Genomic DNA, 14946 nt, shown 5'->3' with positions numbered 1-14946 from the left:
TCCTTCTTTCACACACCTTCTCAAACTCTGTCACCAACTTCCTCAATCCCTCCTCTTATCCTGCTACAAGCGCAGTGTCGTCAGCAAACAATAGCTGGCTCACCTCCCACTTTTCTCAATTTTCTTTAACCATCTCCAACCCCTGACCCACTACTCTTGCATTCACCTCTCGCACCACCCCATCCATATATAGATTGAACAGCCAGGGCGAGATAACATATCCCTGACGAAGTCCCACCTTTACCTCAAACCATTCACTCTTTCCATTTCTAATCGTAACACAAGCTCTACTACTCTCGTAAAAACTCTTGACTGCTCTTAACAGCTATCCTCCTATCCCATATATCTGTAGTACCTCCCACTGTGTCTTCCTGTCTACTCTGTCGTAAGCCTTTTCCAGATCCATAAAAACCTAAAAAGCATCCTTAACTTTTCCTATAGCTTTCTCATATATCTTTCTTACCACAAAAATCTGATCTACACAACCCCTACCTATTCTAAACCCACACTGTTCCTAACCAATTACTCCCTCTGTTCCTCTCCTAATCCTCTCAATGAAGACCCTCCCATAAACTTTCCCAACTACACTCAAGTAGCTGATTTATCTGAAACTATTACACTCACACTTGTCCCCCTTTCCCTTGTAAAGAGGAACTATACAGGCACTCCTCCAGTCCTCCGGCACTCTACCCTCTCTTAAACAAACATTAAATATCCTCACTAGCCAGTGCACCATAACTGTACCTCCTTTCTGCAGACATTCTGCATGGCATCCATCCAACCCATGTGCCTTACCTGCTCTCATCATCTTAACAGCTGCTTTCACTTCATCTTTCCCTATTTCTCCTCCATTGTCCTCACTCATCATTCTCATTTTCTTAACGCTTCCCTCCCTATCCTCCTTCGCATTTAGCAACTCCCTAAAATACTCTGCCCACCTTCCACTCACTGCTTTCTCCTCCATTATCATTTCTCCATCTGCACCTTTTACCTTTTCTTCTCTACTTGATTCGCCTCCTCTTTGTCTTTTAATTTCTTTAAAAACATCTTTTTATTATTTCAATTTTTTTTGTCATACTCTTACCTCATTCTACATCTGCTCTCCTCTTTGCTTCCTTTATCTTATGCATAACTTCTCTTCTCTTTACTTTGTACCTCTCATATGATTCCCTCGTCCTAATTTGTAGCCAATCTATGAATGCCTGCTTCTCCTCTTCTACACCTTTCTTTGCTTCCTCATCCCACCACTCACAACCCTTCCTTCTATTTCCTCCCGCCCTCCTTGTTCCACACACCATCTTTACATACCTTATGACTCCCTTCTTAAACCATCCCCATTCCTCCTCCACTCCTAGTTCTTCTCTGTCCTTCACTCCCACCTACTCCTCTCTCAGATTCTTCTTATACTCATTCTCCTTTTCTTTCTCATTTAAGCAGTTCACTCTAAGTACCTCCCTACCTTCTACCCCTTTCCTCTTTCTCCACCCATTCTTCACTCTTGCTATAAATATAACTGATACGTCCATGGACGTAAAATCATATTATTACTTTTCTTGTGAAAGATCAGAAGTGGAGAAAATAATTTGTGAGTTATACGTCCGTCAAAAGGTCACAGAACGATCAGTTGTACCACTTCCCCCCGTCCCCGGCATCGACCTGGGCGAGTGTGTATGGGGGGGAAATAGTAGAGTGTGTGTGTTGGCGGCAATGATAAGGTCGTCTTCTCTCTAACTGGCATTGGTCAGAGTCGCCCAATAGTGGGTTATACGCAGTTAGAGGGAGGGACAAGTTACGTATTGTATCGCCAAATCATCACTTGACCATAGTCATGCCAAATAAGTCAACGGACGCAGGGACCAAAGGAGACGCACGAGTCTGTAAGTCAATATTGGTTTAGTAGGTGATGTTAGTTCTATATGAATTTCGTGAATATGATTATATACTTGATGTCAAATATGTGATGTGGGAGTTACGACTCAACGTATTGGTTGGTATCTATATATATTTGTTGTTATTGGTTGATATTTATGTATATTTGTAGTTTGTACAAATCTATTACAATAAAAGCATTCTTTTTAGAATGACCTACAACAAGCGTCAACTCAGAACTTCGTTTTAATCCCTTCGTATCCTATGGAGAACCTACAGTCATTAGACTCAGGTCACCGTCATGGAGCAAGCTAAGGTGGTGAGACGACAGAGGAAGGCAGCGGTCACACGTCACCTGGGAACCTTGTGCCGGCTAATCGCTGATGAAAATGTAGCCGGCATCGCGGACAAACTGGACCATGTCCGTGCATTGTTCACGAAATTCGAATCGTCACACGACGCTTACCAAGCGTTATTGGGCGACGATAAAGATGAATTAGGGTCCAGTGAAGCATGGTACAAGGAAACGGAGGAGGAGTACATCAGGGTGGTAACGAATGCTCGAGCGTTCATTAAGGTAAGGACTCAAACTGAAACTCCGTGTGCGAAGCCCCGCGTGGACAGTGAAAGTGAACAGTCAGATATCTCACCGGCCGAACTAGTCGGGATCTTGAATATACCCAAAGTTGAGTTGGACGTGTTTAAAGGGGACCATCTTGAGTACAAGTTGTTTATTACAGTATTCAGCGAACTCATAGACAGTAGAGTGAGTGACCCTCAGGTCAAATTGACCCGTCTATTACAATACACCAAGGGGTTGGCGAAAGCTGCTATAAAAAATTGTGCACTAATTGGAAATAGCGCCGGTTACGTGCAAGCACGCGCCATATTAAAATGCAGGTTCGGTAATTCTCACCTTGCATCTCAACAGATTATTAATTATTTGAAAAATGGTAAAATGGTGTCTAAGCCTCAAGAGTTGAGGCAATTGGGGGATGATATGACAATGGCAATGGTCACTTTTGGAAAATTAGAATTGTATGAAAGGTTTAACACTCAACAATGTATTCTAGATATTTTACAAAGGTTTCAGGGATTCATTCGTAACAAATGGAAGCAGAAGGCCTTGAGTCACAAACGGGAAACCGATACATACCCATTTCTCAGTCAATTCGCTGAGTTCATTAATGTCATGGCAGATGAGGCATGTGATTCGGTTTATGGGTTGTTATCCATAGGAAAGGGTCAAAATGTGAAGAGCACAAGTTGTAATGTAGCAGAATCTGAGTCTAAATACCCCGTCAAGTTAGGACGTGCTGGTAGCACATGTGTAGTGTGCGGGGAAGGACACAGACTGTTCAACTGTGAGAAATTTAAAGGCATAAAACCTGAAGGTCGTTTGGAAATCGTAAAAAGACACAAGCTGTGCTTTAATTGCTTGCTAGGTGGGCACGGGGCCAGCAAATGCATCAAACAATCCATTTGTTCCGTTCTTGGATGTAGTCTAAAGCATACGAAATTCATCCACATTCCGGCAAAGGACTCTCAGAGTATTAGGGCCGTAGTTGAAAATTGAGAGTTTCAAGAATCAAGTGTGGTTATGAATGGTTATGTCAATAATGTTCGATCGAAGATTTATCTACCCATTTTACCAGTTATTGTAGATAATAAACTTAAAGTCACGGCGTTGTTAGATAGTGAATCAGACACTACTTTCGTCACGGAAAGGGTGGCCCACGAGTTGGGTTTGAAAGGAGACCTTAAGGAGTACACCATGAGTACTTCAGGGGGACCAGGGAAACTCAATCAAAGGTAGTATCCCTTAGCCTTACGTCACCAGATGGTAGACGAGAGGCCAGTGTTACAAATGTCATGGTCGTTCCAAGAGTGCCTGTTAGGCAACCACCTGTCAAAATTGAGTTTGATAAATTCCCCTACTTAAAGGGCATACCATTGAACAGTAGTCAAGTATCTGAGCCAGACATTTTGATCGGCATGAACAAAGCTTGGCTCCTAAAACCACTGGAGGTCAGAGGGGGTTTAGGTGGAAATAAGCACCAACCTTATGCTACGAGGACTTACTTTGGATGGTCGGTAAATGGCCCAATTAGTGCAGGTAAGTTTCGTATTGTCGGCTCATGCTTTGCGAGCTCAATCGAAGTGGATGTTGAACGCTTGTGGATGATGGAATATGAATGTGAAGATAGGGCGCCATCTCAGAACGACCAGAAGGTTATCAACCTTTGGGAATAAGAGACACGACACGAAGATGGGCATTATGTACTGCCGATACCTTGGCGAGGTGAACCAAACTTGCCCAATAATCGTGACGTTGCCGAGAGGCGATTAAGGAGTTTGAACCAAAGGTTGGTGAAATCCGAAATATTGAATGTATACTCTGAGTTTATTTCAGATTTGTTGAAGAAGGGGTATGTAGAGTATGTTCCCGATGTTGATTTAAAGAGAGATGATGGTAAAGTGTGGTACTTCCCGCATCATGCTGTTTTGAGTGAAACCAAACCAGGTAAGGTGAGAGTCGTATTCGACTGTGCTGCTCAAAAGAAAGGAGTCAGTCTGAACAGTCAGTGCCTACAGGGCCAAGATCTGAATAATAAGTTGATTCACGTGTTACTCCGCTTTTGCCAACATCATTACGCCATCACGGCCGACATTGAGGCCATGTATCACAATGTCTAATTTCTCATTAGCGATAGAGACGCTTTAAGTTTTCTATGGTATGTTAGTGATGAAGTAAAATAGTTAATAATGATCTCACACCCCTTTGGCGGAATATGGTGCGCTAGTAGTAGCACCTACGCTGTGTTGGTGTGGTTTGTATGGATGTCGTACATTGTATTGGTGTGTTGCTTATTTGGGGAATTATGTGTTTCCCCCTCTTTGTAAAGTTATAGTATAATTTATTGTTCATTGTTTTATTATTTATTGTAACCATATTTACATTATGTATAATAATACTTGTATAAGATATTGCAAATGCGATGCACGTTTTTTTTTTCGCAATTAGCAATGCTCATCAACATGGCCATGTCCCTTGTTCTCCTCAGTCCTCCCAGTCTACAGTTTCTACTCATAGTTCCCCTCAATATACAGTTACCCCCCTCCCCTGTTATGTACCTTTTGTAACAGGTCTGGTCATTCGAGCGACTTCTGTTACCGCCGTAGGCGCCAGGTACACAAGTCAAGACTGTCCCCTGTTCACAGGAGTGTACCTACTGTTTCTTCTAATCTGTCGCATGACCTTTCTAGAGTAGAACCTCAAGGTAGACTCAGTTATTGCCATATCCATGGTCATTGTAAACACTCGACTGATCAATGTTTCAAGGTTTTGAAACTTAGGGATGAGATTTCTCACCAGCCTCGTCAATCCCATTTTCACCAGCGCGTGTTTCCCAACCCAAAGAGTTGACCAGCAATGTTTGGTCTCAAATAATTCCCTTTGTGGCTGTTGAGTCTTCTCAATTACTTACTTTTCAATTTCTTACTAGGGATACGCCTCTTTCTGTCACTGTAGATACTGGTGCAGAATATAGTCTATTAAGTAGAAAGGCTTATTTTGCTCTACGGGAATTGTATAATCTCCCTTTATCTCCCTTTTGTAGTAATTTGCATTCTGTGCAAGGTTCTCCCTTGCTTGTTCTTGGATCTGTTTGTCTTCCCTTACAGTTTCCCTCGCATGCTACAGTCTTCAATGTCACTTTTGTTGTTGTCTCTGGCATTGCCCTTAAGTGTGATTGTCTCTTGGGTATTGATGCTCTTACAGCTCATAGCATAGATATTTCTCCTAGTCGCCGTGTAGTGACTTTCTGCAATTTTGATATCTCTGCATCGGATAGACCAGTTTCTGTTTGTGATTCTCCTGTGCTTGATCAGTCCGCACATGTGCCTGTCCCAATTTCTAAGCACTCTAATCCTGTTGCTCATTGTGCTGCTGTTGTTATTTGAGAGCATCTTATTAAACCTTCAAGTTCTGTTCGAGTTCCGGTGCGCGTCTCAGGTGCCCCGATAGGGTCTGACGTTCTCTCTTTACCTGATTCTATTCGTATTCGTCGGCTTGCCCTAGAAGGAACTCTCTCCACTATTCGCGAGGATCATGTTACCAAGGCGATGGTAACCAATGTCACGGGTGCTCCTATTCCTCTCTCTCCTGGCAGTCACTTAGGCTCCTTTGAGGTGGTACACGATGCTGCTTTCCAGGATTCGCCTATTATAGCAGCTTCTGTACTACAGTCTCCTCCAACACGCGACCCTGCTCACTTAGCTTCTGAGCTTGCCACATTTGTAGGCGAGATTGATTTTCCTGAAGAGACGCCTCGTCTCCTTGAACTGTTAGTTACCCACCGTCAGGCTGTGGCTTTACCAGGTAATCTGTTAGGGGTTACGGACCGTGTGGTTCACAGAATTGATCTTCAGCCAGGCACTCGTCCTGTTTACGTCCCCTCCTACAGGCTACCTCACTCTCGTCGGCTTATAGCCCAGTCCTTGGTTGACGATTTGTTGAGTGAAGGTGTTGTACAGGAGTCCCACTCCGAGTGGAACTCGCCTCTTCTCCTGGTGCCTAAGAAAGATGGATCTTTTCGTCCTGTTGTTGATTACAGGAAAGTCAATGAGGTCACTCTTCCAGACCATTATCCTCTGCCTATCTCAAGCAAACTTCTTCAGTCCATTAGCATTGGTAATACGGTGTTCACCACCTTAGATTTAAAGGCAAGTTTTTGGCAGATACCCATGGAGGAGAAGTCTCGTAAAATCACGGCCTACTCGACTCCCAGTGGGCACTATGAATGGCTTCGTTGCCCCATGGGTTTGCGGAATGCTCCTTTGACTTGCCAGCGTTTAGTCAACTCCATTTTTCATGGCTTAATTGGGGATGGACTTTTTGTTTACCTGGATGATTTGATTCTAGTTTCCAGAGATGTGGAAAGCCACTTTTCTGAGTTGTCCATGGTCTTGCAACGTTTTGCTAAAGCTGGGCTGAAACTCAACTTACCCAAGTGTTCCTTTTTCAAGGCTAGTATCCAGGTCCTATGTTATGTTGTAGACAAACATGGTATCCATACCACAGGTGAAAAGATCAAGGCAGTCAAGGACTTCCCCATACCAAAGTCAGTTGAAAATGTACGTTCCTTCCTTGGACTTGCAGGATACTATCTTGCATTCATTAAAGACTTTGCTTCAATTGCTTCCCCTCTCACTCGCCTTCTCAAGAAGGACTCTTCTTTCCAGTGGCGTGATGTTCATCAGACAAGTTTTGATTCCTTGAAGCTTGCTCATACTGAAGCACCTGTGTTGGCCTTCCCTGATTATAGTATCCCCTTTACCATTTGTACAGATGCTTCTGGTACAGGTATTGGAGCTGTACTCATGTAACAAGTAGATGGATGTAGAGCTCATGTTATTGCATATGCTATTCGCAGTCTTAATAAGCCTGAGTCCCATTACTCTGTTACCCATATAGAGGCCCTGGCAGTGGCGTGGGCTTTAAAGCACTTCCGTGATATCATTTTTGGATATCCTATTACAGTCTACACGGACCACACTGCTGTCACTCAGCTTTCTAAGGGCAAGAATCTGTCAGGCCGCCTAGCCAGATGATTCCTCACGATCGAGGAATTCAATCCAACCCTTAAGCATATCCCCGGGCGTGCGAACCACGTTGCTGATACACTTTCACGGAATATCCCTGTTGCTGCTGTTACCGTGATTCATAACTTTTCCCTGCAGGATCTGGCCAAAGTTCAGCGTGAAGACCCTGTTTGGTCTGCTGTCATTTATGCTTTGGAGTCTGGTGATGATTCCACCTTACCAGCTTTACCAGTAACTGTGTCCCAATTTTCCCTGCAGGACATGGTTCTCATTCGTAATGTGGAAGTGTTTGAGCAAGATGTGGCACAGCTAGTGATCCCTGAGTCTCTAGTTCCCATTGTTTTGTCCCTTGCTCATGATGGCCCTCAGGCTGGTCACCCAGGTCGTGACAAAACTCTGGTTATGGCGCGGAAGAAGTATTATTGGCCTAAAATGCGACTAAACATTACCTCTCATGTAGCCCGGTGTAGTTCTTGTGCCCAGAACAAAGGTTCTACGAGCACTGCTCCCATCTTAGAGTACCCTACTCCTTCTCGCCCTTTTCAGACTGTGGCTATAGACCTTTTGCAACTGCCTCGTAGCACGCAGGGCTCTGTGTATGTCCTTGTCAATTTAGTCGTTTTGTAGTCTTAGCTCCCTTACGTAACAAATCTGCACCAGTTGTAGCACATGCTTTAGTTTCCCATGTGTTGTGTCCATACACCACTCCTTCGGTGCTCCTTAGTGATAATGGGACTGAATTTAGGAACGAGGTTTTGGCTGGTATTTGCGAACGTTACGGTATCAAACAGACGTTCGTGACTGCTTATCATCCAGCGACCAATGGCCTTGTTGAGAGGACGAACAGGAAAATTTTAGAGATCCTACGTCACCTTGCTAGTAATTTTCATGAGTCTTGGGAGGATTGGCTTCCCCATGTTAGTGCTTGTATCAATAGCACAATTAATGTTTCCACGGGCAAAACGCCTCATTATGTTATCCTTGGAGTTGAGAAACGGCTCCCATATGATGTGCTTGACAGCCCTGCTCGTCCCCTCTACAATTTAGATGACTATAGTAAACTCTAGAGTCATGTGATGCATGCCATTTATAATTCTGTACGAGAGAAACTGGATATTTCAAAGGCCGACATGTTGAAACAACAACATGCTCGTGCAAAACCTGTGACCATCGGTGTTGGTGATCTTGTTTTCAAAAGCATGCCTGATCGCCAGTCGAAGTTGAATTGTAAATTTGAGGGGCCCCTTTTGGTGACTGAACGCCTACACCCTAACAAGTTCAAGATTTTTTACCCCTCTACAGGCCTTAGCGATATTTCACACTCTGATAGGCTCAAGAAGACTCAAGTGCCTATCCCTGCCTTTACCCGGCCTCCTCCAGGGCCCCCTGTAAGAACTATTCCTAGTTTATCTACCCCTCATTATTATGACCTTAGGTCAAGGGGTCCTGTAATTACCTAAACTTTCATTGTGTATTGTTATGTATTCTTTGTGATGTTTCCCATTTTTTGTGTGTCTTTTTCTTGGTTATTAAGTGTACATATTGTTTAGCTCTTAAGTGTACTATCTTGAATTGTATTTTGTCATGTTTAGATATTAAGTATCATGTCCCGGACGTCCGGCAATTGCTGTATTTTTTTTTTTTTTTTTTTTAGCTGGCGGCAGTCTTATGTTCCTTTTTGTGTTTGTATGTATTGTTTTTATGTAATCAATTATGTATGTGTTTATCTAATGTGTTGGGTGTGCTATTGTATCCATTTTTCCCACACTTTTGTCTGCCACTGTTGCGTAAGTGGTATGTGTGTGGTTTGTCCTTGTGTATTTTGGATTCTCCTTGCCTCGGTCGTTTTTTTTTTTCTTGTTTGCTCGGTGGGTCACCGAGTGGTGCGGGCCGAGCGATGTGTTGGCGTGGTTTGTAGTATGGATGTCGTACATTGTATTGGTGTGTTGCTTATTTGGGGAATTATGTGTTTCCCCCTCTTTGTAAAGTTATAGTATAATTTATTGTTCATTGTTTTATTATTTATTGTAACCATGTTTACATTATGTATAATAATACTTGTATAAGATATTGCATATGCGATTCATGTTTTTTCCCGCGCAAAGCGAGAGATTGTAGTCAGTATTGAAACCAACCTTGTGGTGCGCACACGCATTTGTTGACTGTGATATAACCAATTATATTAAACTCTGTGTGATTCGAACTAGTATTCTTTAGCCACCCGATACAACGTATTGCGGAAGACTGCAGAAGACATGCAACCTTGTGAGGAAATAAAAGACACGTTATTCCGGTCATTTTACGTTGACGATATTTCGAAGTCCGTAGCGTCAACCGAAGAGACAATCAAGTTTTGAAGAAACAAGAAGTGTTCTCAGACACGGAGGTTTTAACTTAACCAAATTCATGATTAATAACGTCGAATTGCTAGGCAGCCTCAGTGAACAAGACAGGGCTAAGGAAGCAAAGGAATTGACATCAAAAATGTCAAATATATCTGTTTTCCCTAAAAAAGCGTAGACTCAGAGGTGACTTGATACAGGTCTTTAAGATTTTAAAGGGAATTGACAACATCAAAAGTGACCAAATTTTCACATTGAATGAGAATCAGACAAGAAACAATGGTCTCAAACTGTCCGGAAATAGATTCAATTTGGAAGTAGGTAGAAACAACTTTGCCAACCGTGTAGTTAATGAATGGAATAAACTTCCTGCACAGGTAGTGCAATGTAGTTCAGTTCGAAGCTTTAAGAATCATTTAGATAAATACCTAAGTAAGATGCTGTAATGATTATAATTTATCTTATATTATTTGTTTTTGTTTTGTTATCATTTGTCTGTCTGATTTTCATTTATTATTAGTTATATGTCAATTTATAATCATTTACTATTTACCTTTTTGTTTGTTATTCAACTATACCCATGCATTTATTTATGTATTTTATTTGTTATCTTTACATTATTAGTTTTAATTGATTATTAATATGATTTTTTTTTTTTTTTTTTTTTTTTTTTTTTTTTTAATCCGACCTAGATATGGATCAAAAGGTCTCCTGTCGGCATGCTCCGCCTTTGTAATCCTTTGTATGTATAGCAAAGTGCTTAGGATTAAATCAGACGTCGAGAACGACTTTTTCTTTTGCTTAGCAAGAGTGTTCAAACACAAAATGTGACTAGACGGGTTATGCTGAGCCAACTTGCTTCGACTTACGATCCTTTAGGTTTAATTTTGCCAATCATTGTTCCAGCCAAGATCTTGTTCCAGGAGGCGACTAGGCTTAAGATATCTTGGGACGAAAGTATTCCTAGATCTCTGTGTCAGAAGTGGTTGAGATGGATAGCTTCACTAAATGAAATATCGAGACTTCGCTTCCTTAGGTGTCTTTTACCATTATAATTAAATGGTTGTACTTCGGAATTACATCACTTTTGTGATGCAAGTGAGGTTGCCTTTGGTGCTTGCACTTATATCAGGACAATCCATCACGATGGAAAGGTGCATGTAGCTCTGCTAGCCAGTAAAGCCAGAGTAGCTCCCATCAGAGGAATTACTATACCAAGATTGGAAGTTTCGGCTGCCGTTGAAGCAGCCAAATTAGATGCTGTTGTTAGAAGAGAGTTGGATATCCCCTTGCTCAATTCTAACTTCTGGTCTGACAGTACTATATATCTGGCATATATACAGAACGAGACAAGAAGGTTCAAGACCTTCGTAGCAAATCGTGTTACACTCATTAGACAGGTTTCAGAGGCCAATCAGTGGCATCATATTAGTGGTGAAGACAATCCAGCAGACGTATTATCTCGGGGATGCTTCGTAGACAATTTGCCATTTTATTGGTTCAATGGTCCTCCCTTCTTGTCAAATTACAAGTGTGCATGGCCAGGGCAAGGTAATCTTGTAGGGCGCCTTCAGGATGAAGACCGCGAGGTGAGGCGTGACGTACACCCCACGAGTATCGTACAGACGTGTCAGTCGGGCATCGCCCAACACCCGATCAATACGCTGATTGAACATTATTCAAGCTTTTACAGATTAAAGAAGACTGTTGGTTGGTGGTTAAGGCTAATTCAATTCCTTAAGAGGACGAAGAACATTAAAGCAGGGAAAACTGTGTTAAAATTCAGTTCAATATATAAACTGTCTCCTATTAATATAGATGGTCTCTTAGTAGTTGGTGGTAGACTCAAGCACGTTGCCTTGACTAAGCGAGCCATAAATCCTGTGATCCTCCCTCATAACCACGGGTTGTCTACGTTAATTGTACGGGATAGCCATGATTCCTCTCATGTAGGAATAGAATGGACACTCAGTCAGGTGCGTAAGAAATTCATACGGGGCAGAAAAATGGTGAAGCGCGTCAAAATGGACTGTATAGTTTGTAAGAGATTATACGGGGCCCCCATGAACCAAAGAATGTCTGACCTCCCTCCTGAGAGGTGTGAACCAGGGGGTCGTGCCTTTAGGTACGTAGAAGTAGACCTGTTTTAACCCTTCCATGTTAAAGTCGGGAGATCAGAAATGAAACGTTACGGGTGGCTGTACACGTGTTTTACTACGAGAGCTATTCACATTGAGAAGCTTGATAGCTTACAAACTGACGCATTCATCAATGGTTTTGTACGCTTCACAGCGCGACGAGGTTACCCTAGTAAGGTGTGGTCAGACAATGGTACTAACCTAGTAGGAACGAGGGCTGAACTAGCACGCAGTGTACGAGATCTTGACCGATCCTTGATTGTAAGGGAAACACGTCGACGTGACGTTGAGTGGTCGTTCAACCCGTCTTCCGCGTCACACCTCGGAGGCGTCTGGAAACGCAAGATAAGGTCTTTACGCAAAATACTGTTCGTTTTGGTCATCAAAAGCCCCATGATGATTGATGATGTTTTGCAAACCCTCTTCTACGAAGCGGAAAGTATAGTCAACAGTCGGCCCCTCACCAAATGCAGTGATGATGCAAGTGATGAGAGTCCGGTGATTCCCAATCATCTGTTACTCCTCCAATGAAACTCCCCACTATCTTGGGGAGTTTTTCACGACGCCGGTCCTTACCGCAAACATTGGTGTCACGTGCAACATCTAACTAAACAATTCTGGAAAAGGTGGGTGAGTGAATACCTAGTGGAATTGCAACGAAGGCAGAAATGGAGTTCGGAAGGCCCGAATCTTTCAGTCGGGGATTTGGTGCTTGTTATGAATGAAAACTCGCCCCGTGGTTCTTGGCCGCTGGGGAGGATCCAAGAAGTGCGGGTGAGCAAGGATGGATTGGTCCGTAGTGCCCGTTTGAAAACTCAATTCAGTGAACTCACCCTACCCATTACAAAACTTGTATCCCTTGAAGGTTCTATGTAAATGTTTCATATTACCTGTCATAATTTCTTTTTTAATCGTAAGATTCAAGGTGGAAGAGTGTTACATCTATGGACGTAAAATCATACTATTACTTTTCTTGTGAAAGATCAGAAGTGGAGAAAATAATTTGTGAGTTGTACGTCCGTCAAAAGGTCACAGTGCGATCAGTTGTACCACTTCCCCCCGTCCCCGGCATCGACCTGGGCGAGTGTGTGGGGGGGAAAGAGTAGAGTGTGTGTGTTGGCGGCAATGATAAGGTCGTCTTCTCTCTAACTGGCATTGGTCAAAGAGTCGCCGAATAGTGGGTTATACACAGTTAGAGGGAGGGACAAGTTACGTATTGTATCGCCAAATCATCACTTGACCATAGTCATGCCAAATAAGCCAACGGACGCAGGGACCAAAGGAAACGCACGACTCTGTCAGTCAATATTGGTTTAGTATGTGATATTATTTCTATACGAATTTCGTGATATGATTATATACTTGATGTTAGATATGTGATGTGGGAGTTACGACTCAACGTATTGGTTGGTATTTATGTATATTTGTTGTTATTGGTTGGTATTTATGTATATTTGTTGTTATTGGTTGGTATTTATGTATATTTCTTGTTATTGGTTGGTATTTATGTATATTTGTAGTTTGTACAAATCTTTTACAATAAAAGCATTCTTTTTAGAATGAACTGCAACTAGCGTCAACTCAAAAAAAAAAAAAATAATCCCTGCGTACTCTAAGGAGAACCTACAATAATAAAAGAAATAATGAAATGGTGTATAGAAAAAACTCATAGATAATAAAAAACTAGGACCTGGCGGTTGGCATCCAAGAGTCTTGAGCGAAATGGTAAACGTGATTGTTGTCCTATTAGAAATAATAGTAAAAAATAATATCCGAAGATGTCCCGAGATAATAGTAGTTAGCAAAAGTCCTGTAGATCAGATGCGGGAAATATCTCAATATACGCTTACTAAGATGATTCGTACTTACATCTCATTAAGGACAGAAACCAACTAAATCATGCTCGCCTAAAAGGAATTGACAAAGAAACTAATAAAAGCATTGCTAAAAAGAGACAGGCTTATAAGAAATAGAAGTGTTATGGTAACCTAACGGCTATCAAAGTTTAGTGATGATTCAGAGTGATTAAAAAAAAAAAAAAAAAAACGATAAAAAAAGAAAGCAACAACACGTCATGGATATATCGCTGATAAATCCAAAGAGAATCCCAAATAATTCTATGGTTACATTAGAAATAAAGATACTATTAGGAATCATATTGACCCAGTTATCTGCTCACGGTCAACTTGAATGTTCGAATGAAGAAACATGTGATATTTCAAACAACGATTTTGGCTCAGTATTCGTGAACAAGACACCTATTTGAAGTCCTAACTTAAGCCTGTGATAAATCTAGGGGAAAGTCATTCACTACTGTAAATGTAATCAAAGAAAAAATTAAATGGTGTATAGAAAAACTCAAAGATTAAAACACCAGGGTCTGGCGGTTGGCATCCAAGAATTTTGAACGAAATGGTAAACGTGATTGTTGTCCTATTAGAAATAATAATAATGAAAAAAATAATATCCGAAGATGTCCCGAGATAAGTTAGCTAACGTTACCCCTCTATTCAAAAAAGGCGATAAAAAGAGCCAATGAACTACAGGCCTATAAGCTTTATCTCAATCGTAAGAAAAATGAAAGAAACTATCATCAGAGATGCTATTGAATACCATTTTGAAAGTAACTGTTTAATAAACGATAGCCAGTATGGATTCAGACGAAAACGTTCTTTCGTAACTAATCTACTCGAGTTCTACAACAGTCATCTCAAATTATGACAAAGGAAACAATGCAGATTTTATATGTCTGGACCTTGCAAAGTCTTTTGATACCGTCCCGCACGAAAGACTACTTGATAAATTAGCTTCACACGGAATTCGTGGTAATCAGTTAAGTTGGAATAGTAATTGGTTAAACGATTGTAAACAGAGTTGTTCTAAATTATAGAACTTCTAGATGGAAAAATGTGATCAATGTTCCGTTCTTAGGCTTTTTTATTCATACAAATGATATAGACCATAGACTGAAATCTATTGTCTCCAAATTTGGT

At 41.6% G+C, this 14946-nt stretch overlaps 2 protein-coding genes across 2 annotated transcripts in view; both read left to right on the top strand.

The window, feature by feature from the left end:
• The first annotated feature begins 2170 nt into the window (after window positions 1–2170).
• LOC143040571 (uncharacterized) lies at window positions 2171–3445 on the top strand. The gene has a single exon (XM_076211649.1). The coding sequence runs from the start codon at window positions 2171–2173 to the stop codon at window positions 3443–3445; it is 1275 nt and encodes a 424-aa protein (XP_076067764.1).
• Window positions 3446–11995: 8550 nt separating this feature from the next.
• Window positions 11996–14946, top strand: part of LOC143040570 (uncharacterized) — a 19745-nt gene continuing 16794 nt past the window's right edge. Inside the window, exon 1 of the mRNA XM_076211648.1 lies at window positions 11996–12437. Coding sequence (XP_076067763.1) covers window positions 11996–12437 — 442 coding nt within the window. The remainder of the gene's footprint in view (window positions 12438–14946) is intronic.

Source organism: Oratosquilla oratoria, chromosome 29 (genome assembly GCF_046742065.1).
Source record: "Oratosquilla oratoria isolate Oo_2021 chromosome 29, ASM4674206v1, whole genome shotgun sequence".
NCBI classification, from domain to species: domain Eukaryota; kingdom Metazoa; phylum Arthropoda; class Malacostraca; order Stomatopoda; family Squillidae; genus Oratosquilla; species Oratosquilla oratoria.
This window is presented reverse-complemented; position numbering and strand designations above follow the sequence as displayed.

Coding starts and splice junctions, on each gene's coding strand:
- LOC143040571 (XM_076211649.1), top strand. CDS start 2,171: ATGGAGCAAGCTAAGGTGGTGAGACGACAGAGGAAGGCAGCGGTCACA.